The sequence below is a fragment of the Hemiscyllium ocellatum genome, chromosome 33, assembly GCF_020745735.1.
Source record: "Hemiscyllium ocellatum isolate sHemOce1 chromosome 33, sHemOce1.pat.X.cur, whole genome shotgun sequence".
Taxonomy (NCBI): Eukaryota; Metazoa; Chordata; class Chondrichthyes; order Orectolobiformes; family Hemiscylliidae; genus Hemiscyllium; species Hemiscyllium ocellatum.
In genome coordinates, this window is record NC_083433.1 from 9025712 (window position 1) to 9049470 (window position 23759).

The 23759-nt window shown below is 47.6% G+C and overlaps 1 protein-coding gene across 1 annotated transcript in view; it reads left to right on the top strand.

Moving 5' to 3' along the window:
- Positions 1–23759, top strand: part of LOC132831202 (SH3 and multiple ankyrin repeat domains protein 1-like) — a 267969-nt gene that overhangs the window by 63547 nt on the left and 180663 nt on the right. The window contains exon 13 of the mRNA XM_060849215.1: positions 2367–2442. Within this exon, the coding sequence (XP_060705198.1) occupies positions 2367–2442 (76 nt within the window). The remainder of the gene's footprint in view (positions 1–2366; positions 2443–23759) is intronic.

Consider the following 23759-nt stretch of genomic DNA (forward strand, 5'->3'; position numbering starts at 1 on the left):
GAGGTTGGGGATTGAAGTCTCTCTGTCTTATGGACTGAGGTTTGGAGCTGAAATGGAGGCAGAGGAAGTGGCCAGGGCAGAGGTGGCGTGTGTTTACATTCTCATCTCCCGGAGACCTTTCCCAGTGGCACCAGGATTAGCCACCCCCCCTCCAAAGGAACTCGAAACCAGTTCAGGCCCCACACTGCTTCCCCTTCACGAGGATACATTTCCTGCTTTGGAGCCCCGCACCCTTCAACCACTGAGTGGCCAATGGGCCTGAAGTCTCCATGTCCTGAAGGTGTGGCTGCGGGAGGTCAAAGGCCATAACCTTGACCAAAGAGGGCAGCAGCATGGCTCAATGGTTAGCACGGCTGCCTCACAGCGCCAGGGACCCAGGTTTGACTCCCCCCTTGAGCCACTGTCTGTGTGGAGTTTGCACGTTCTCCCCGTGTCTGCGTGGGTTTCCTCCGGGTGCTCTGGTTTCCTCCCACAGTCCAAAGATGTGCAGGTCAGGTGAATTGGCCATGGGAAATTGCCCGTAGTGTTCAGGGATGTGCAGGCTGGGTGGGTTAGCCATGGGAAATGCAGGATTGGTTTGGGTCGGATGATCTTCAGAGGGTTGATGCAGATTCAATGGGCTGAATGGCCTCTTTCTGCTGACAGCTTCCCCCTTCCATCCCAATGGTGCTGCCTGTCTCAGCTCCCTTACTTTGAGGGTTTCTCTCCAGGATGCCCACGGTTGGTTCAAAGTTCAGATACCACCCCCCCCACCCCGTACCCAGCTCAGCAGCACCCCCATCTCCCAGGAGTAGGCTGCTGGCCTGGGGAAACCCGCTGTACAGGTCTCCTGTTAGCCAAGTTGTCCTCAACAGAATGGTCACCAGGAGATGGCTTTCACAATTGACCATCTTTGGGAAGATATTGAGTGGCATACCCCTTACCCCCTGGTTTTGCACCCCCTTCCCCCCCCACCACAACTGCATTCCCGTTCAGAGATTGAACCGGGCACTGGGGATTCCAAACCAACTGGAACAATCCAACCCTGGAAGTGTTCAATGCTTCTTTTAAGGGTTGGATACAACAATACTCTTATTCTGCTGCTGGATCTGGGTGCCACTGGGCAGATCTGCCCCATCAGTCACACTGAATGTGGAGCTGGCAAAGCCTTTCCCTGGGGGTGACCCTGTACTTTCAGGCCCCAGATTTCACATGAATCCGGACAGCAACTTCCCTGTGGGAAAATGAGGCTGGAAGATTAGAAATGAGAGTTGGTTCAAAGTTTGGGAGAAGATTTGTAGCTCGGGTGTTCGTTGTTGTGGTTCTGTTCGCCGAGCGGGGAATTTGTGTTGCAGACGTTTCGTCCCCTGTCTAGGTGACATCCTCAGTTCTTGGGAGCCTCCTGTGAAGCGCTTCTGTGATCTTTGCTCCGGCATTTGTAGTGGTTTGAATCTGCCGCTTCCAGTTGTCAGTTCCAGCTGTCCGCTGCAGTGGTCAATAAACACATCGACCTGGACCCAATATACCGGCCACTGCAGCGGACAGCTGGAACTGACAACTGGAAGCGGCAGATTCAAACCACTACAAATGCCGGAGGAAAGATCACAGAAGCGCTTCACAGGAGGCTCCCAAGAACTGAGGATGTCACCTAGACAGGGGACGAAACATCTGCAACACAAATTCCCAGCTCGGCAAACAGAACCACAACAACGAGAGTTGGTTGCCATAAGACCATAACGTACTGGAAGAGAATGAGGCCATTTGCCCCATCAAGTTTGCTCTGCAATTCAATGATGGCTGATATGTTTCTCAACCCCATCCTCTTGACTTTCCACTTTAGCCCTCGACCCCCTCACTCATGAAGAACCGATCTGTCTCTGTCTTCAATACACCCACAGTCTTCCATAACAATGAGTTCCACAGATCAACCATCCTCCCCGTTCTCAGTTGTAGTGGCTTGTCCCTTCACTCTGAGGCTGTGCCCTCGGCTCCCAGTCTCTTCTGCTGGTGGTAACATCTTCCCCAGGCCCGTTCTGTCCAGGCCCCACCGCATCCTGTTGGGTGGGGAATCGGGCGGTGGTTTCAGTTGAGTGATTCAGCTGAGATATCTGTGTAGACCACAGTCTTTCTTTCCCAGGAAGGTACCTGGCCCCGTGTCAGACCATTCAACCAGAGGGAGAAGGCTTTGGAGTGCACTAGGCCAGGGGCCGCGATGGGGGAAAAGATGTAGGGGGCCCTCACGGCTGTTGTCTGATCTCCGTGGCAACGCCTGCCAATCCCCTGAGCTTGTGTGGGCCTGTCCTGTGACCCTGCTGTGTGTGTGGAGGTGGAGGGGGAGATTGGAGATGCCCTGGTTTAAAATATGCGTTTCTTTTCTTCCCGAGCAGAGAGTCGGACCGAGAAAGCCAAGAGGCTGTTCCGGCACTACACGGTGGGTTCCTACGACAGCTTCGATGCCCCGAGGTAAGAACTACATTCACCGATTGGCTCCTGGGTGCGATTTAGGGGTGGGGTGGGTGGGGAAGGTGCTAGTGAGTGAGCACAGGGTCTAGCAGACCCCACCTCCACGGCGATGGCGCCTGTCACCAGGGTTCAGTTGGCGCCCCGAAAACGCACTCTCCTTTCGTTTGCCCAGCGTGCCAAGTGTGTGGACATCGTGAGTTGGAGAGGTGGTCCTGAGACCTCACCTTGCCGCCTCCGAGACAGATTTGGATCATTGTCAGAACAGGAAGAGGGCATAAGGTGGTAAGGCAGGGGTCACGAGGTCACTGGCTGTGGCAGAGAGCCAACCCTAGCACGATGGGCCGATGGGCCTGCACTGTAAACGGTCTCGCAGAGTGCTGTGGGTAGCACAGTGGCTCAGTGGTTAGCACTGCTGCCTCACAGCCTCAGGCAACTGTCTGTGTGGAGTTTGCGCATTCTCCCCGTGTCCTCCCACAATCCTGCGGTATTCAGGTTCGGGTGGATTAGCCATGCTAAATTGCCCATGGTGCCCAGGGTCGTGTAGGTTAGCCATGGATGTTACAGGGATAGGGTAGGGAGATGGTTCTGGGTGGGATGATCTTCTGAGAGTTGATGTGGGCATTTTTGGTCGAATTGCCTGTTTCCATACTATCCGGATTCTATCCTATTCTCAGCAGGTCTGGTAACATCAGTGGGGGGAGAGAGAGAAAAACAGAGTCAATGTTTCAGGATCTGCTGCAGTTCTGAAGAAGGGTCATTGGACTCGAAATGTTACCTCTGTTTTTTTCTCTCTCTCTCTCTCTCTACAAATGCTGCCAGACCTGCTGAGTTTCTCCAGCAATTCTCTGTGCCTCTTGCCTCGGGGATTGAAGAAGTCCTGTGAAAGAGAATGCTTGTGTTTTCCCTGTTCTGTAACTCGGGGTTGAGCTGTGGATTTGAAGGAATTGGCTATTTCGAAATTGAATTTCTCACGGGACTGCACATTGGCTGTGAAGCACTTCGGGACATCCTGAGGTCATGAAAGGTGCTATATAAATGCAGGCCTTTTCTTTACAAACAGGTAACCAGGTCAGAGAGCATGATGTCTTTTACTCCCATCAATTCACTCTAGTTTTTAAGCAGCACGTCATTCAGTAGAGAGAGAAAGGTTCGAGAGAGACGGGGAGGGGGATAGGAAGACTGGGGAGGGGATGGGAGAGACAGAGAGAGAGAGAGTTGGGGAAAGAGACTGGAAGAGGGAGAGAGAGAGAGAGACAGAGGAGAGATAGAGACAGGAAGAGAGAGAGAGAGAGAGAGAGACAAGGAGAGAGAGATGACAAGAAAAGGAGAGAAACAGGGTGATCACCTGATGAAGGAGCGGCGCTCCGAAAGCTAGTGCTTCCAATTAAACTGGTTGGACTATAAGCTGGTGTGTAATTTTTAAGTATGTATGCATAGAGAGAGAGAGAGAGAGACATGAGGGGGAAGCAGAGAGAGATAAGGAGGGAGATAGGAAGAAAGGAGGAAAGAAAGAGAGAGAGACACACAGCAAGAGAGGGAAAGAGAGACACGAAAGTAGACAGAGAGAGAGATGGGAATAGAGAGGGATGGGGATGGAGAAAGAGGCAGGGGCGTGAGACAAGGGAATAGAGATAGAAACAGCGACAGAGAGAGAGAGAGAAATGGAGAGAGAGATGGGGACAAAGAGAGAGGGAGACAGAGAGAGATGGGGTAAGAGATGAAAAGAAAGCGAGAGATGAATGGAGAGAGAGTGAGAGACAGAGAGAGAGAGGGAAGGAAAGAGACAGAGAGAGGGACACAGTCTGTGAGAGACAGGGACGGAAAGGGAAAGAGAAAGACAAGGAGAGAAAGAGATGGAGAGTGAGATGGGGAGAGAAAGTGAGAGACTGGGAGAGGAAGAGATAGAGATATGGGAGTGAGAGAGAGAGATAGGGAGAAAGGAACAAAGCAAAAGGGACAGATACAGACAAGGAGAGAGATTGAGAGGGAAAGAGAGATGGGGGCCCAAGGAGAATGAGAGTGAGAAAGAAGAGAAGGCTAACGTGTGAAGGAGCTGCCTCCTGGTGAATATACATAAGATTGAAGAGAGCTGTCTGCCTCTCCGGTAATAACTGCTGCTTCCAGCGCTACCAACCATCTTATATTTTTATGGGACCAGTATGTAATTTTCTGATGTGTTCCCCATGTTGGGTTCCCGGGGCTCTTTGGAAAGGGTTCGGAGCATTGAGAGAGCAGTACTGGAAGCGGCAATGACGGAGTTAAGGGAGTACACTGAAGGAGGCTGCTCCCTTTTTGTAATATTGTCAGGGCCTAGTTTTGTATTTGGAGCCTGCCTGGGCCCGAGGCTGCTGTGTGGACCCTGTGCCCTTGAAGCTGTAGATTCTCTCCAATCTACCATCTTCCCTCCTCCAAGTCGAGGGCCCTCACTTTACTCCCTCAGAGTCGGTGATCCTGCCTCATTCAGATGTGATGAACATGAGTCAGTGTGAGAGGGGAGTCTGTAGATGGCAGTATGAGACAGGCAGCCAGAACTCAAGTTCACATGAGGCACCATCTGTGGAAAACCAGCCCAGTGTTTCAAACAAAATCAAATCAAACCATGCTCCATTTAACACCCCACATCCGAGACTCTAACCGACATTCCGGACAGAACAGTGAGAGCACCAGAAGTTAAAGGTCAGGTGGCTGACCGAACAAAATGGTTTCCATCCTGGGGCCTTCACTTCTGAGTCTAAACAGAGCGAGAAAGAGAGCGAGAGAGAGAGATGGCTGAGAAAATGGTCAGGGTTTGAGTTTCTGCTGAACTCCCCCATCTTCGGGAAAAGACCTTTGCTATTCACCTTATTTATGCCCCTCAATGGTTTTGAAAACCTCTCTATGGCCACACGTCAGCCTCCTAAGCTCCAGTGAGATGGATAAGTTCATGGATAGGAGAGAGATGGGCCAAACGCAGGCAGGTGGGTCTAGTTTAGACAGGGAGCATGGTTTGCATGGACTGGTTAGACCCAAGGGTCTATTTTCATGCTGTATGACCCTCTGATTCTATGTGAAAGGCAAGTATTTTACACAGAGGGTGATTGTTGGCTGTCATGTGCTGCGCGGGGAGATGGTAAACGCAGATACAATAGCAATGTTTAAGAGACATTTAGACAGATGCTTGAACAACCAGGGAATAGAGGTACGTGGACCAAGTGCAGGTGGATGGGGTTAGTTTAGAATGGCATCATGGTCAGCACAGGTACAGTGGGTCGAAGGGCCTGCTGTACTGTTTTATAATTTAACTCCAGGCTATCGTTCGGGACTCCTGGGTTCAAATCCCATCATGGCAGAAGGTTCTGGAATGCCTAATGGTGGTCATGTAACTACAACAGGTTAAAAATCCAAGTGGTGCCCTGTAGGGAAGGAAATTTAGATTAGATTAGACTTACAGTGTGGAAACAGGCCCTTCGGCCCAACAAGTCCACACCGACCCGCCGAAGCGCAACCCACCCATACCCCTACATTTACCCCTTACCTAACACTACGGGCAATTTAGCATGGCCAATTCACCTGACCCGCACATCTTTGGACTGTGGGAGGAAACCGGAGCACCCGGAGGAAACCCACGCAGACACGGGGAGAACGTGCAAACTCCACACAGTCAGTCGCCTGAGTCAGGAATTGAACCCGGGTCTACAGGCGCTGTGAGGCAGCAGTGCTAACCACTGTGCCACCGTGCCGCCCTACCTAAATTTGCTGTCCTAAATTCAGTAAATCCCTCTCTAAATCTCTCAGCCTCTCACCTTACTTTCCCACAGTCCCTAAGAGCTGCCCTGACCAAGGTTTTCATTACCCGTGCCCCAAAAGTCTCCTTCCTTGTCTTGGTGTTCAAGTTGGGTTTGACCTCCACAGAGGACCTTCAGATATGTTACCACATCAAAGGTGCTGTGTATCTCCACGGTGATGTGGTCATGGTTACAGCACTGCCAGGCTAACAAGGGACTGGTGGGAGATGGTTGGGATCGAGGAGTAGTTGATGGTGAGGCTGAGGAAGCAGTGAAGGAGCTGGAAAGTAAAGGGTTAACTGTACCTTTACCCGAGAGTAGCTACTGAACGTGTGCTTCTGAGGTGCTATTGTGGTTCTTTGTTGATTTATTTTTCAGAGGATGTGGGTGTTGCTGGCTGGGCCAGCATTAACTGCCCCTCCCTACTTGTCCCTTGAGAAGGTGTCTTCTTGAATCATTGCAGTCCATTTGGTGTAGGGAGTCCCACAGTACCATAGCAACAGATCACACCGCACGGCACCTGAGTTTGGAACCCTTCCGAGATGTTCCATATTGCTGTCCGATCCAGCCCATTGACTCTGCTCCATGACGTACTAGATTTTAGATTTCAGGAACAAGTGAAAGAGAATGATTGCCACCAGAGAGGCAGATAATCCATGGAGTTGTAGAGTCATACAGCACAGAAACAGACCCTTTGGTCCAACTCGTCCATGCCAACCAGATATCCTAACCTAATCTAGTCCCATTTGCCAGCACTTGGCCCATATTCCATTAAACCCTTCCTCTTCATAAACCCATCCAGATGCCTTTTAAATGTTGTAATTGTACCAGCCTCCACCACTTCCTCTGGCAGCTCCTTCCATACACGCACCACCCTCTGTGTGAAACATTGCCCCTTAGGTTCCTTTTAAATCTTTTCCCTCTCACCTTAAACCTATGCCCTCTAGTTTGGGAAACCATAAGAAACAGGAACAGGAGGAGGGCCATTCAACCCCTCGAGCCTGCTCCACCGTTTGATAGGCTTGTAACTGATCTGACATTCCTCATGTCCATTTTCTTGCCCTTTCCCATGATTCCCTGCCCGGTCAAGAATCAATCTCAGCCTTAAACATACACCGAGGCTGTGCACCCCTACAGCGCTCTGTGGCAAGGAGTCCCAAAGGCACTGGTCCCTCTGAGAGAGGACATTCCTCCTCATCTCAGCCTGAAATTATTTATTCTGAGACTGTGCCCTCTGGTGCTAGATTCTCCAGTGAGGGGAAACACCCTCTCACCATTCACCCTGTTAAAGCCCCTGTAGGAGACGATAGATTTCAGTGAGATGCTGCAATAAATACCAGACGGCATTATCAAGCCACAGAGTAACTGCCTGTAGGGGTAGCTGCTGTTCTTCTTATCGTCTGTCAGAGTCTGTCAGGGCTCGTCAGGGTCTGTCTGTCAGGATCTGCCTGTCAGGGTCAGTCAGGGTCTGCCTGTCAGGGTCTGTCAGGGTCTGCCTGTCAGAGTCTATCAGGGCTCGTCAGGGGTCTGTCTGTCAGGATCTGCCTGTCAGGGTCAGTCAGGGTCTGTCTGTCAGGGTCTGTCAGGGTCTGCCTGTCAGGGTCTGCCTGTCAGAGTCTGTCAGGGCTCGTCAGGGGTCTGTCTGTCAGGATCTGCCTGTCAGGGTCAGTCAGGGTCTGTCTGTCAGGGTCTGTCAGGGTCTGCCTGTCAGGGTCTGCCTGTCAGAGTCTGTCAGGGCTCGTCAGGGGTCTGTCTGTCAGGATCTGTCTGTCAGGGTCTGTCTGTCAGGGTCTGTCAGGGTCTGCCTGTCAGGGTCTGCCTGTCAGAGTCTATCAGGGCTCGTCAGGGGTCTGTCTGTCAGGATCTGCCTGTCAGGGTCAGTCAGGGTCTGTCTGTCAGGGTCTGTCAGGGTCTGCCTGTCAGGGTCTGCCTGTCAGAGTCTATCAGGGCTCGTCAGGGGTCTGTCTGTCAGGATCTGCCTGTCAGGCAAATAAATGTTGGTTGCTGAGCGTGAACTTTCAGGAGATTCTGCAAATGAGAATAACACACACAGGATCTCCCTACACATCCCAGTCCTCATCCAGGTGGCCAGTTTATCCTGACTTCCTGGTGGAGCTACGGGCCATGTTCCCATCTGCACCTCCACCACCTCATGCTGACGCACTGATAGATTCCTGTCCTTTGGAATAGGGGGTACCTGCTCACCTTCAGAACCATCCTCACTATATCGCCTGTCACCTCCCTCCCTGGTCCGGAGGGGGCAGTCCAGCTCACTCTCTTCTGTAGCGAGGGGACTTGAGTCCGGGAGAGCGCTGTCATCAGTCATGGTTTTCCGTGAAGGATCTTTACCACTGTTCCAGTCAGGTTTTTATTTGTTCATTCATGGCTAGGCCCAGCATTTATTGCCAATCCAGAAGGCAGTTTAGAGTCAAACAACATCACCGTGGATCTGGAGTTAGATGTAGGCCAGATTGGGTAAGACAAGATTAGATTCCCTACGGTGTGGAAACAGGCTCTTCGGCCCAACAAGTCCACACCGACCCTCCGAAGAGTAACCCATCCAGACCCATTTCTCTCTGACTAATGCACCTAACACTATGGGCAATTTAGCACGGCCACTCCACCTGGCCTGCACATCTTTGGATTGTGGGAGGAAACCGGAGCACCCTGAGGAAACCCACATAGGCACAGGGAGAATGTGCGAACTCCGTACAGACAGTCACCCAAGGCTGGAATTGAACCTGGGACTCTGGCACTGTGAGGCAGCAGTGCTAACCACTGAGCCACCGTGCTGCCCCAAAGGGATAGCAGTTTCCTTGCCTAAAGGGCATTACTGATCCAGATGGGTTTTTCCTGACCACCGGCAATAACTTCACGGTTATCAGTCGATTCCAATTCCACCATCTGCTGTGGTGGGATTTGGACTGGCTCCACAGAACGTCACCTGGGTCTCTGGACTAACAGTCCAGAGATAATACCACCAGGTCATGGCCTGCCCTTCCCAGTTCCTCAGAGATGGAACATCCCAGGAAGCAGAGAAGCTGCTCAAGCCTCTTGTACAATATGTCCGTGTGCAGGGAAACGCTTCGAGAGCACACCCATATTGCACTCATCCTCAAAGGGAGCAGACGGAGGGGCTGGGGAATGCTGCCTCAGGAGAAAGGGAGATTGTCAGGGGATGGCCTGGAGTACTCAGGCAGTGTGCGACGAAAGCCATATATAGCTCATGAACCAAACGTTTGGGGGAAGATTGTGACACAGGGTGTAGGGAAAGGATAACTAGACATACCTTTACTTTATGAATAATTGCCTTAGCATGTGCATAAAGAGTGAGATCATTAGAGGGTCAGATTCACATGGAACTGCAGTCGGAAAGTGGGGCCCTGATCTCCAGCATCTGCAGTCCTCACTTTCTCCACATGGACCTGCAGCTTAAACCTGAAAGCTGCAGAGATATCCTCCCTCAGCATTTCTTCAAGAAAGCCCATTAATGTTCCCTCGCCTGAGTGTGGCTGTGTTGCAATGATGGAGCCACATGGGACAGGGGTAGGGACAGGGCAGTGACAGAGACAGGGACAGGGACAGGGCAGTGACAGGGACAGGGACAGGGATAGGGACAGGGACAGGTACAGGGACCGGGCAGGGACAGGGCAGTGACAGAGGCAGGGGCAGGGACAGGGATAGGGATAGGGACAGGGACCGGGCAGGGACAGGGCAGTGACAGGGCAGTGACAGGAATAGGGACAGGGACAGGGACTGGGCCAGGGACAGGGCAGTGACAGAGGCAGGGGCAGGGACAGGGATAGGGATAGGGACAGGAGCAGGGACAGGGCAGTGACAGGGATAGGGACAGGGACAGGGCAGTGACAGGGACAGGGACTGGGCCAGGGACAGGGCAGTGACAGAGGCAGGGGCAGGGACAGGGATAGGGATAGGGACAGGAGCAGGGCAGTGACAGGGGCAGGGACAGGGCAGTGACAGGGGCAGGGACAGGGCAGTGACAGTGACAGGGACAGGGACAGGGGCAGGGACAGGGACAGGGACAGGGCAGTGACAGGGATAGGGACAGGGACAGGGACAGGGACAGGGCAGTGACAGGGATAGGGACAGGGACAGGGACAGGGACAGGGACAGGGACAGGGATAGGGACAGGGACAGGGACAGGGACAGGGCAGTGACAGTGACAGGGACAGGGACAGGGACAGGGACAGACCTGTGTTAGTTTCTGCTCAAGCAAGAGCTTCGCCTAAAGGTTGAAGTTGCTGTTCGTGAAGTCCTTGTGGTTTTGTCCATTCTTCTCAGCCTCAAGACCAACCCACACCTCCCCCCCGCCACCCCCGTTCCTCCCCGTCCCCCTCCCCTCCACCCAGTACATCCCCTCTCCCCCCTGCCTGTGCATCTCCCCCACATGTGCCTCCCCCCACCCATGACTCCCCCCTCCCGTGACTGCCCCCACCCCCCCGTGCCTGTTCTCCTGCCCCAGTTTCTCACATTCTCTCCATTCCTGCCCTCTTACACATTTCTGTTTTCCACCACTCTACCATTGCAACCAAGACTTGAACCTCTCCCTCTGTCCCCCTCTCTCTCCCTGCCTCTCTCTCTCTTTCCCTCTCTCTCTCTCCCCCCCCCTCTCCCCACCTCCCCCTCCCTCCCTCTGTCCCTCTCTCTTTCCCTCTCTCCCCCCCTCCCTCCCTCCCACCCATTCTCTCTCCCTTTCTACCCCTCCTCTCTCTCCACCCCCTCTCTTTCTCCACCCTAGCTCACTCTCTCTCTCTCCCTCCCCCTCCCTCTCTCCCCTTCACTCCAGTATTCCAGAAGAGGCCTCACCAATGTCCTGTCCAACCTCAGTTGTTGAGAGTGTGGTGCTGGAAATGCACAGCGGGTCAGGAATTCCTGATGAAGGGCGTTTGCTGAAACGTCGATTCTCCTGCTCCTCGGATGCTGCCTGACCTGCTGCGCTTTTCCAGCACCACTCTCTCGACTCTGATCTCCAGCATCTGCAGTCCTCAGCTTCTCATTTACAACCTCAACTTAGCGCCCCAACTCCTATACTCAATGGTCTCTTCAGTGAAGTAAAGGATGTGTTAGAGGTCTCATAACAGTGTGCTAAATGTGCTCTAACCACCCTGTCTGTATGTGACCATATTCCCATCATCCTGCTTCCCTTGCTCTATCTTAACACTTTCCTACAGCATCCTTAACTCTGTCTCAGTATCATTTCTAACATATTTTCTTTCCCTGAGTCATGAAAAGTGCTCAAAACACATCAACCATCTTGCCTCCATCTCCAAGATGACAACCAGAAATGTACTGCACCCCTCCTTCCCTCCCACAATTCTCCAAGCTCATGTCTCTTCAGAATTCTTTCTGTCACTCCTCACTTGGCAGTTCTTCTCTCATTCTTTCTGGTCATATCTTCTGCTGATTTTTCCTTTGTTTCTCTATTGCTGCCCTGAGGAAAGTGCTTAAAAATGTGTTGCTGGAAAAGCGCAGCAGGTCAGGCAGCATCAAAGGAGCAGGAGAATCGACGTTTCGTGCATAAGCCTGAAGAAGGGCTTATGCCCGAAACGTCGATTCTCCTGCTCCTTTGATGCTGCCTGACCTGCTGCGTTTTTCCAGCAACACATTTTTAAGCTCTCATTTCCAGCATCTGCAGTCCTTACTTTCTCCTGCCCTGAGGGAAGTGTCAAGACGCAGATATTGTAAATACCAGAACAGAGCTGTTTTTATAGCCCTCACTGACAGCTGCAGCCTGTTTCTGATTTTTGTTTTGAGAAAAGGGATTTAAATATCTTTATTTCATAACAGGGTAGAAGGCCCAAGCAGCTAACATCTGCTCAGTAAAGTTGTTGTTCTAATGTTGTCGGTGGATATCCTTGCAGCTGCTAATGTGGCGTCTGTCTGATGTCAGTCCTGAGTTTATGTGCTTGGTTTGGATTTGCTTCATGTGAGAGCCACAGTGGGATCCATTTCCTCTTCCAATGAGGAACATGTTCATCAAGTCATAGACTCATACAATATGGAAACAGACCCTTCGGTCCAACCCGTCCATGCCGACCAGATATCCCAACCCAATCTAGTCCCACCTGCCAGCACCCGGCCCATATCCCTCCAAACCCTTCCTAATCATTTGATTAGATTAGATTACTTACAGTGTGGAAACAGGCCCTTCGGCCCAACAAGTCCACCCCGACCCGCCGAAGCGCAACCCACCCATACCCCTACATTTACCCCTTACCTAACACTACGGGCAATTTAGCATTGCCAATCCACCTGACCTGCACATCTTTGGACTGTGGGAGGAAACCGGAGCATCCGGAGGAAACCCACGCAGACACGGGGAGAACGTGCAAACTCCACACAGTCAGTCGCCTGAGGCAGGAATAGAACCCAGGTCTCTAGCGCTGTGAGGCAGCAGTGCTAACCACCGTGCCACGTGCTGCCCGCTACCCATCATATACCCATCCAGATGCCTTTTAAATGTTGTAATTGTACCAGCCTCCACCACATCCTCTGGCAGCTCATTCCATACGTACCACCCTCTGCATGAAAAAGTTGCCCCTTAAGTCTCTTTTATATCTTTCCCCTCCCACCCTAAACCTATACCCTCTAGTTCTGGACTCCCGCACCCAGGGAAAAGACTTTGTCTATTTATCCTATCCATGTCCCTCATAATTTTGTAAACCTCTATAAGGTCACCCTTCAGCCTCCAACGAGTCATAGACTCACACAGTCTGGAAAAAGACCCTTTGGTCCAACAAGTCCATGTCAACCACAATTTCAAAATAGACCAGTCCCACCTGCCTGCGCTTGGCCCATTTCCCTCCAAACTGTTCCTATTCATGACCTTATCCAAATATCTTTTCGATGTTGTAATTGTCCCTGCCTACATTACTTCCTCTGGGAGTTAATTCTGTGCACAAACCACTCTCTGTAAGGTTATCCCTCCTGTCTTTTTAAAGTCGTTCGCCTCTTATTTTAAAATTATGTCCTCTCAGCTTGAAATCCCCAGCCTACAGAAAAGGGACCTGCCATTCTTCATATCTATGCCCCTCATGATTTTATAAACCTCTGGAAAGACACCCCTCAACCTCCTACGATCCAGTGAAAAAGGTCCCGGCCTATCCAGCCTCTCCTTGTAACTTGAACCCTCCACCCCAGACAACATCCTGGTCAATCTTTTCTGAACTCTTTCCAGCTTTAATAAAGTTAAAATCACACAACACCAGGTTAGAGTTCAACAGGTTTGATTGGAAGTTCTTTAATAATAGCCATCCTGTCCTCTTCCAACAGTGAAGCCAACAACTGGCGGCTCACTGACAATGTGACCGAGTATGGTGACAGTATGTCTGAAAATGAACCTTCCAGCTCAGCGAGCAAGCCTACATCCAGTGACACAATTTCCACATTTGGAATTACTGCATCCTGTTGGGTGTAGGGCCTCCCACAGCCCTGTTAGAGAGGGAGCCCCAGTGTCACTGAAGGAGCAAGTGATATATTTCCAAGGATGGTGCAACGCTTGGAAGGGAACTTGTAAGGGGTGGTATTCCCATGGATTGGGAAGCACGGTGGCTCAGTGGTTAGCACTGCTGCCTCACAGCACCAGAATCCCAGGTTCAAATCCAGCCTTGGGTGACTGACTGTGTGGAGTTTGCGCATACTCCCCGTGTCTGCGTGGGATCCCTCCGGGTGCTCTGGTTTCCTCCCACATGTGCAGGTCAGGTGAATTGGCCATGTTAAATTGCCCATCGTGTTAGGTGCATTAGATTACTTACAGTGTGGAAACAGGCCCTTTGGCCCAACAAGTCGACACCGACCCTCCAAAGCGCACCCACCCAGACCCATTCCCCTACATTTACCCCTTCACCTAAAACTTTGGGCAATTTAGTATGGCCAGTTCACCTGGCCCGCACATCTTTGGACTGTGGGAGGAAACCGGAGCGCCCGGAGGAAACCCACACAGACACGGGGAGAATGTGCAAACTCCACACAGACAGTCACCCGAGGCCGGAATTAAACCCGGATCTCTGATACTGTGAGGCAGCAGTGTGCCACCATGCCGCCCTGGTCAGAGGGAAATGGGTCTGGTTGGGTTACTCTTTGGAGGGTCGGTGAGGACAGGTTGGGCTGAAAGGCCTGTTTCCACACTGTAGGGAATCTAATCTAATCTGGTGTAGAGAGTAGAGGTTGATGGAGTCTTGGTGAGAGGCTGAGTGTAGTGAGGAGTGAATGTGACAGAATTGTTACAGCATGGAAGGAGGCCATTTGGCCGGTCTAGCCTGCACCAGATCTAGTATCTAGTGTGAATCTCCTATTTCTCCCAGCTCACCATGTCTATCCAATTGAACCTGCCTCCAGGCAATGCATTCTATGTCCTAACTACTCACTGGGTGAAAACTTCTATTCATATTACTCTTGTTTCATTTGCATTTCACTTTAACGGTGTTACTTTATGTTAGAGGTATTGGATGTGGTGCCAATTGAGCGGGGGCTGCTTTGTCCTGGATGGTGTGAAGCTTCTTGAGTGTTGTTGGAGCTGCACCCATTCAGGAGTATTCCCTCACACTCCTGACTTGTGCCTTGGCGATGGTGGACAGGCTTTGGGGAGTCAGGAGGGGAGTTACTCACTGCAGCAATCCCAATCTGAGTTCTGCTGTTGTAGTGCTTATGTGTCTGGTGCAGTTTCATTTATGGTAAGGCCCCAGGATTTCAACAGTGGGGGATTCAGTCATGGTAACGCTCTTGAACATCAAGGGACAATGGTTAGATTCTCTCTTGGTGATAGTCATTGCTCGACATGTGTGGGGGGTGTGTTAGTTGCCAGTTGTCAGCCAAAGCCCAGATGTTATTAAGTTCTTACTGCACATAAACATGAGCTGCTTCAGTATCTGAGGAGTCACGAATGGTGCTGAACATTGTGCAATCCTCAGTCAATCTCCTCACTTCTGACCTTACAAGGGGGTGGGGGGGGGAAGGTTATTGACGAAGCCTTTGATAATAGTTGGGCCAAGGACACTAATCTTAGGAGCTACTGAGCACCTTCTTCCAGATGTCCAATAGCTGAGATGACTAAATATTAGTTTCAGAGTGTCGCAGTGATGGTGAATATTTGTGTCAAAGCATTGTTGTGATGGTGAATATGTGTGTCAGCGTGTTGCAGTGATGGTGATTAAATGTATCAGAGTGGTGCTGTGATGGTGAATATCTGTGTCAGGGTATCATTATGTGGTGAATATGTGTGTCAGCGTGTTTCTGTGATGGTGAATATCTGTGTCAGGGTGTCGCTGTGATGGTGAATATGTGTGTCAGGGTGTCGCTGCGATGGTGAATATGTGTGTCAGGGTGTTGCTGTGATGGTGAATATGTGTGTCAGTGTGTTGCTGTGATGGTGAATATGTGTGTCAGAATGTCGCTGTGATGGTGAATATGTGTTGCAGGGTGTAGCTGTGATGGTGAATATATGTGTCAGGGTGTCGCTGCGATGGTGAATATGTGTGTCAGGGTGTTGCTGTGATGGTGAATATGTGTGGCAGGGTGTAGCTGTGATGGTGAATATATGTGTCAGGGTGTCGCTGCGATGGTGAATATGTGTGTCAGAGTGTCGCTGTGATGGTGAATATGTGTGTCAGCGTGTTGCTGTGATGGTGAATATGTGTGTCAGAATGTCGCTGTGATGGTGAATATGTGTGTCAGAGTGTCGCTGTGATGGTGAATATGTGTGTCAGCGTGTTGCTGTGATGGTGAATATGTGTGTCAGAGTGTCGCTGTGATGGTTAATATGTGTGTCAGGGTGTCGTTGTGATGGTGAATATGTGTGTCAGGGTGTTGCTGTGATGGTGAATATGTGTGTCAGAGTGTCGCTGTGATGGTGAATATGTGTGTCAGCGTGTCGCTGTGATGGTGAATATTTGTGTCAGCATGTTGCGGTGATGGTGAATATTTCTGTCGCAGTGGAACTATGATGGTGAATATTTTTGTCAACATGTTGCGGTGTTGGTGAATATTTGTGTCAGAGCTTTGCTGTGATGGTGAATATTTGTGTCAAGTGTTGCAGTGATGGTGAATGTTAGTCTCACATTATTACTCTGATGTTGAATATCAGTGTCAGGATATTGCTGTAATGGTAAATATTAGTGTCCTGAGTGTTGCTATGTTGGTGTATAATTGTGTCAGTAATGATATGAATGTAAATCACTGTGTCAGTGATGGTGATGAATTCAGTCAGAGGCTTGCTGTGAGAGTGACCATATAGTCAGAATATTTCTGTGATCGTGAATATTTTGTGTCAGAGTATTGCAGTGATGGTGAACATATGTACCAGGGTATTGCTGTGATGGTGAATATTTGTGTCAAGTTGTTTCTGTGATGGCGAAAAATTGTGGTAGAGTGTTGCTGTGATGGTAACTGTTATAATCAGAGTTTTGCTGTAATGTTGAATGTTTCTGTCAGAGCTTTGCTGTGATTGTGAGTATTAGTGTCACAGTATATCGGTGATGGTGAACATTCGTGTCAGAGTACTGCTGTGATTGTGAGTGTTTGTGTCAAGGTGTTGTTGGCCTGTTGAATATTTGTGTCAGTGAGTTATTGTGATGATGAGTATTTATGTCAGAGCATTGCTGCCATCATGAGTATTTCTGTCGGATTGTTGCTCTGATTGTGAAGTTTTGTGTCACAGTATATATCTGTGTGGTGAATATTTATACCATGTTGTTGCTGTGATGGTGAATAGTTGTGTCATGTTGTTGCAGTGTTGGTGCAGATTAGTGTCCGAGTATTGATGTGATGGGAGTATTTGTGTCAAGGCATTGTTGGCCTGTTGAATATCTGTGTCAGTGAGTTACTGTGGTGGTGAATATGTGAGTCACAGCATTACTATGATGGTGTACAATTGTGTCAGTGCTGGCGTGATCGTGAACCATTCTATCAGTAATGGTGACTATTATCATCAGAGTGTTGCTGTGATGGTGAATATGTGGGTCAGAATATTGCTGTGATAGTGAATACTTATGTCAAAGTGGTACTCTGGTGGTGAATGTTAGTGTCAGACTGTTGCAGTGATAGTTAATTTTTGTTATAATATCGCTGTGGTGGTCAATATTTGACTTTATACTGAGATGGTGAATATTTGTGTCAGAGTCATGCTATGATTGTGACTATTTGTGTCAGACTGTGTTGTGATGGTGAATATCTGTGTCAGAGTATTGCTGTGATGGTGAATATTAGTGTCAGACTGTTGCTACGATGGTGAATATTTGTGTTGGCTTGTTTCTGAGATGGTGAATATTTGTGCCAATGTTACTGTGATGATGTACAGTTCTGACAGTGCTGGTGTGATTATGAGTCATTGTATTGCTATGATGGCGAATACTTGTATCAACTTGTTGCTGTGATGTTGAATATTTGTGTCAAGGTGTTTCTGTGATTGTGAATATTAGTGTCCGAGTATTGTGGCGATGATGAGTACTTGTATCAGAGTGTGCTCTGGTGAATCGTCTCTGAGTGTTGCTGTGATGGTCAACATTTTGTGTCAGGGTGGTGCTGGGATGGTGAACATTTATGTTGGTTTGTTACTAAGATGGTGAATATTAGGTGTCCTGAGTGTTGCTACGATGGCGTATAATTGTGTCAGTAATAGTGTGATTGTGAAACATTGTATCCGTGATGGTGAAGAATTCTATCAGCATCTTGCTGTGATAGCGACCATTCTAATCAGAATGTTTCTATGATGGTGACTTTTTGAGCCAAGTTATTGGTATGATGGTGAATAATTGTGTCAGTGAGTTACTGTGATGGTGAATATTTGTGTCAAAGTGTTGCTGTGATGGTGAATATTAGTGTCAGAGTGGTGCTGTGGTGGGGAATCATTGTGTCTGAGTGGTGCTGTGATGGTGAATATTTGTATTGGAGTATTGCTGTGATGGTGAACATTTGTGTCACAGTATATCTGTGATGGTGAACATTTGTATCGAGTTGTTACTCTGAAGGTGAATATTTGGCTCATTGTGTTCCTATAATGGTGAATATCTGTGTCACTGTGTTGTTGAGGTGGTGAATATTTGTGACAAAGTACTGTTGCGATGGTGAATGTTAGTGTCACAGTGGGGCTGTGATGGTGAATCTGCATGTTAGAATGTTGCTGTGGTGGTGAATATTTGTGTTGGTGTTTTACTGTGATGGTGAACAATTGTAATCAGTTTGTTGCTGTGATAGTGAATATGTGTGTCAGAGCTTTGCTCTGGTGCTGAATATCAGTGTCAGACTGTTGCTACGATGGTGAATATTTGTGTCGCAGTATCGCTTTGATGGTGAATATCTGTAATGGCCTGTTACTGTTATGGTGATTATTAATGTCAGAGTATTGCTGCGATGGGGAGTATTTGTGTCAAGACATTGCTGGTCTGGTGCCAGTGAGTTACTGTGATGATGCATTTGTGTGTCAGAGTGTTGCTGGGTGGTGAATATGTGTGTCAGAGCTTGCTGTGATCGTGAAGATTTGTGTCACAGTAGATTTGTAATGGTTAATATTTGTCTGAAGATGTTGCTGTGATGGTGTATAATTGTGTCAATGCTAGTGTGAGTGTGACTCATTGTATCAGTGATAGTAAATATTTGTGTCAGAGTGTTTCTGTGATGGTGACTATTATAGTCAGAGTGTAGCTGTAATGATGAATGTGTGGGTCAGAGTATTGTTGTGATAGTGAGTATTGGCGTCAAAATGTTACTCTGATGGTGAATATCTGTATCAAATTGTTGCTGTGATTGTGAATATTTGTGTCAGAGTATTGCAGTGCTGATGAATATGTGTGTCAGAGTATTCCAGTGATGGTGAATATTAGTGTTAGAGTATTGCTGGTGAGTATTAGTGTTAAAGTATTGCTGTGATGGTGAGTATTAGTGTCAGAGTATTGCTGTGACGGTGAGTATTAGTGTCAGAGTATTGCTGTGATGGTGAGTATTAGTGTTAGAGTATTGCAGTGCTGATGAATATGTGTGTCAGAGTATTGCAGTGATGGTGAATATTAGTGTTAGAGTATTGCTGTGATAGTGAGTATTAGTGTTAGAGTATTGCAGTGCTGATGAATATGTGTGTCAGAGTATTGCCGTGATGGTGAGTATTAGTGTTAGAGTATTTTTGTGATGGTGAGTATTAGTGTTAGAGTCCTGCTGTGATAGTGAGTATTAGTGTCAAGGCATTCGTGGCGTTGGTGTCAAGGCATTGAATATTTGTGTCAGTGAGTTACTGTGATGATGGGATATTGTATCAGAGTGTTGCTATGATGCTGAATATTTGTATCAGACTCTTGGTGTGATGGTGAATATTTGTGTCAGTATTGTTGCTGTATTTGTGAATATTTGTGTGAGTGTTATGGCTGTGATTGTGATTGTTAGTGTCAGAGTATTGCGATGATGGTGAGTACTTGTATCAGAGTGTTGCTCTGATGGTGATTATTTTTGTCAGAGTGTTGTGGTGATGGTGAATATGTGTTTCAGGGTGATTCTGTGATGGTGAATATTTGGGTCAGTGAGTTACTGTGATGGTGAATGTGTGTGTCAGAGTGTTGCTGTTGTCATGAACTTTTCAGTCACAGTATATCTGTGATGGTGAATATTTGTCTCATTGTGTTGCTCTGATGGTAAATATCTGTGTCATTGTGTTGCTGCGATGGTGAATACTTGTGCCAGGGTACTGCTATGATGGTGATTATTAGTATTACTCTGTTGCTGAGATTGTGAATATATGTGTTAGAGTGTTGCTGTGATGGTGAAGATTAGTGTCAGAATGGCGCAGTAATGATGAATCTGTGTGTCAAAATGTTGCTGTGATGGTGAATATTTATGTTGGCGTTTTGCTGTGATGGTGAACATTTGTAATCAGGTTGTTGCCATAATAGTGAATATTTGTGACACAGAATCACTGTGATGATGAATATTACAGTCAGAGTGTTGCTGTGATGGTGAATATGTCTGTCAGAGCTTTGCTCTATTGATGAATATCGGTGTCAGACTGTTGCTACTATGGTGAACAGTTGTGTCACAGTATTGCTGTGATGGTGAATATTTGTGCTGGATTGTTACTGTGATGGTGAATGTTACTGTTAGAGTATTGCTGTGATGGGGAGTATTTGTTTTAAGGTGTTGGTGGCCTGTTGAATATGTGTGTCAGTGAGTTATTGTGATGATGGATATTTGTCGCAAGGTTTGTGAAGGTTTGTAGCTCAGGTTGAGGTTTAGGGTGTAGGTTTGCTCGCTGAGCTGTAGGTTTGATATCCAGACGTTCCATTCCCTGGCTAGGTAACATCATCAGTGGCGATCTCCAAGTGAAGCGAAGCTGTTGTCTCCTGCTTTCTATTTATATCTTTCTCCTGGATGGGGTTCCTGGGGTTTGTGGTGATGTCATTTCCTGTTCGTTTTCTGAGGGGTTGATAGATGGCATCTAGATCTATGTGTTTGTTTATGGCGTTGTGGTTGGAGTGCCAGGCCTCTAGGAATTCTCTGGCATGTCTTTGCTTAGCCTGTCCCTGGATAGATGTGTTGCCCCAGTCGAATTGGTGGTTTTTCTCATCCGTTTATAGGGCTACGAGGGAGAGAGGGTCATGTCTTTTTGTGGCTAGCTGGGGTTCGTGTATTCTGGTGGCTAACTTTCTTCCTGTTTGTCCTACGTAGTGTTTGTGGCAGTCCTTGCATGGAGTTTTATAGATGACGTTGGTTTTGTCCATGGGTTGTACTGTGTCTTTTAATTTTGTTAGTTTTTGTTTGAGAGTGTTTGTGGGTTTGTGTGCTACTAGGACTCCAAGGGGTCTCGGTAGTCTGGATGTCATTTCTGAAACTTCTTTGATGTATGGTAAGGTGGTTCGGGTTTCTGGCTGTGTTTGGTCTGCTTGTCATGGTTTGTTCTTGAGGAATCTGCGCATTGTATTTTTTGAGTATCCGTTCTTCTTGAATACGTCGTATAGGTGGTTCTCCTCTGTTTTGCGTAGTTCGTCTGTGCTGCAGTGTGTGGTGGCTCGTTGGAATAGTGTTCTGATACAGCTTCGTTTGTGTGTGTTGGGATGGGTGCTGGTGTAGTTGAGTATTTGGTCAGTGTTTGTCGGGTTTCTGTATACGCAGGTTTGTAATTCTCCCTTGTCCTTTCTTTCTACAGTGACGTCCAGAAATGCGAGTTTGTTGTCAGTTTCTTCCTCCTTGGTGAACTTTATGCCTGTGAGGGTGTTGTTGATGATGTTAAATGTCTCTTCTATCTTGTTTTGTTTTGTGATGACAAAGGTGTCATCTACGTAGCGGACCCAGATTTTTGGATTGATGGTTGGTCGGGCTGTTTGTTCTAGTCTTTGCATTATCGCTTCTGGTACGAGTCCTGATAGCGGAGATCCCATGGGTGTGCCGTTGGTTTGTTTGTAGATTATGTTGTTGAAGGTGAAGTGGGTGGTGAGGCACAGGTCCACTAGCTTCATGGTGTTTTCGTTGGTGTTAGGATATTTGTGTTAGGGTGTTGCTATGATGCTGAATTTTTGTGTGATCTTGCTGTGATGGTGATTATTGGTGTCAGTGTGTTGCTGTGATGGTGTATAATTGTGTCAGTGCTGATGCAATTGTGAATCATTGTATCAGTGATGGTGAATACTTGTGTCAGAGGCTTGCTGTAATGGTGACTATTATCATCAGAGTGTTGATGTGATGATGAATATATGGGTCAGAGTATTTATGTCTCAATATCTCTGTGGTGGTCAATATTGGTTTTGGATTTGTACTGGAATGGTGAATATTAGTGTTGAAAGGTTGCTGTTGTGGTGAATATTTATGTCAGATTGTTGCTGTGATGATGAATATTAGTGTCAGACTGTTGCTACAATAGTGAATATTTGTGTCACAGTATCACTTAGATAGCAAATATTTGTTTTGTCTTGTTTCTGAAATGGTGAAAATTTGTATCAGTGTGTTGCTGTGATGGTGAATACTTGTATCAAGTTGTTGCTGTGATTGTGATTGTTAGTGTCAGAGTATTGTGGTGATGGTGAGTACTTGTATCAGAGTGTTACTCTGATGGTGAATATTAGTATCAGACTGTTGCAGTGATAGTTAATGTTTGTGTCACAATATCACTGTGGTGGTCAATACTTGTGTTGGTTTTGTACTGAGATGGTAAATATTAGTGTCAAAAGGTTGCTGTCATGGTGAATATTTGTGCCAGAATTTTGCTGTGATGGTAAATATTAGTGTCAGAACATTGCTGTGATTGTGAATATTAGTGTTAGAGGTTTGCCGTGATAGTGAAGATTTGTGTCACAGTATATCAGTGATTGTGAATATTTATATCACGTTGTTGCTGTGATGACGAATGTGTGTGTCAGAGTATTGCAGTGATGGTGAACATATGTATCGGGGTATTGCTGTGATGGTGAATGTTTGTTGTCAAGTTGATTCTGTGATGGTGAATATTTGTGTCAGAGTATTGCTATGATGGTGGCTATTGCAGTCAGAGTGTTGCTGTGATTGTGAATATGTGTTTCAGAGTGATGCTGTGATGGTGAATATTTGAATCAGTAAGTTACTGTGGCGGTGAATATGTGAGTCAGAGTGTTGATGTGATAGTGAATACTTGTGTCAAAATGTTACTCTGATGGTGAATATTAGTGTCAGACTGTTGCAATGATGGTTAATATTATTGTCATAATATCGCTGTGGTGGTCAATATTTGTGTTGACTTTGTACTGAGATGGTGAATGTTAGTGTTAAAAGGTTGCTGTGATGGTGAATATTTGTGTCAGTGAGTTACAATAGTGGTCAATATGTGTGTCAGAGTATTGCTGTGATGGTGAATATTAGTGTCAGACTGTTGCTACGATGGTGAGTATTTACATCCTAGTATCAATGTGAATATTGTGTTGGCTTGTTTCTGAGATGGTGAATATTTGTGTCAGTGTTGCTGTGATGATGTACAGTTGTGTCAGTGCTGGTGTGATAATGAATCATTGTATCAGTGTGTGCGCTGTGATGGTGAATACTTGTATCAAGTTGTTGCTATGATTGTGATTGTTAGTGTCAGAATATTACAATGATGGTGAGTACGTGTATCAGAGTGTTGCTCTGACGGTGAATATTTGTGACACAGTATTACCATGATTGTGAATATTACAGTCAGAGTGTTGCTGTGATGGTGAATGCGTGTGTCAGAGCTTTGCTGTGATGCTGAATATCAGTGTCAGACTGTTGCTATAATGGTGAATATTTGCGTACAGTATTGCTGTGATGGGGAGTATTTGTGCTGGTTGTTAATGTGATGGTGAGTACTAGTGTCAGAATATTGCTGCGATCGGGAGTATTTGTGTCAAGACTTGCTGGTCTGGTGTCAGTGAGTTACTGTGGTGATGAAATTATGTGTGAGAGGATTGCTGCTATGGTGAATATTTATGTCAGAGAGTTGCTGTGATGGTGAACATTTGTGTAAGACTGTTGCTGTGATTGTGAATATGTGTGTCAGAGTGTTGCTGAGGTGGTGAATAATCACGTCACGATGTTGCTGTGATGGTAGATATTTGTGTCACAGTATCATTG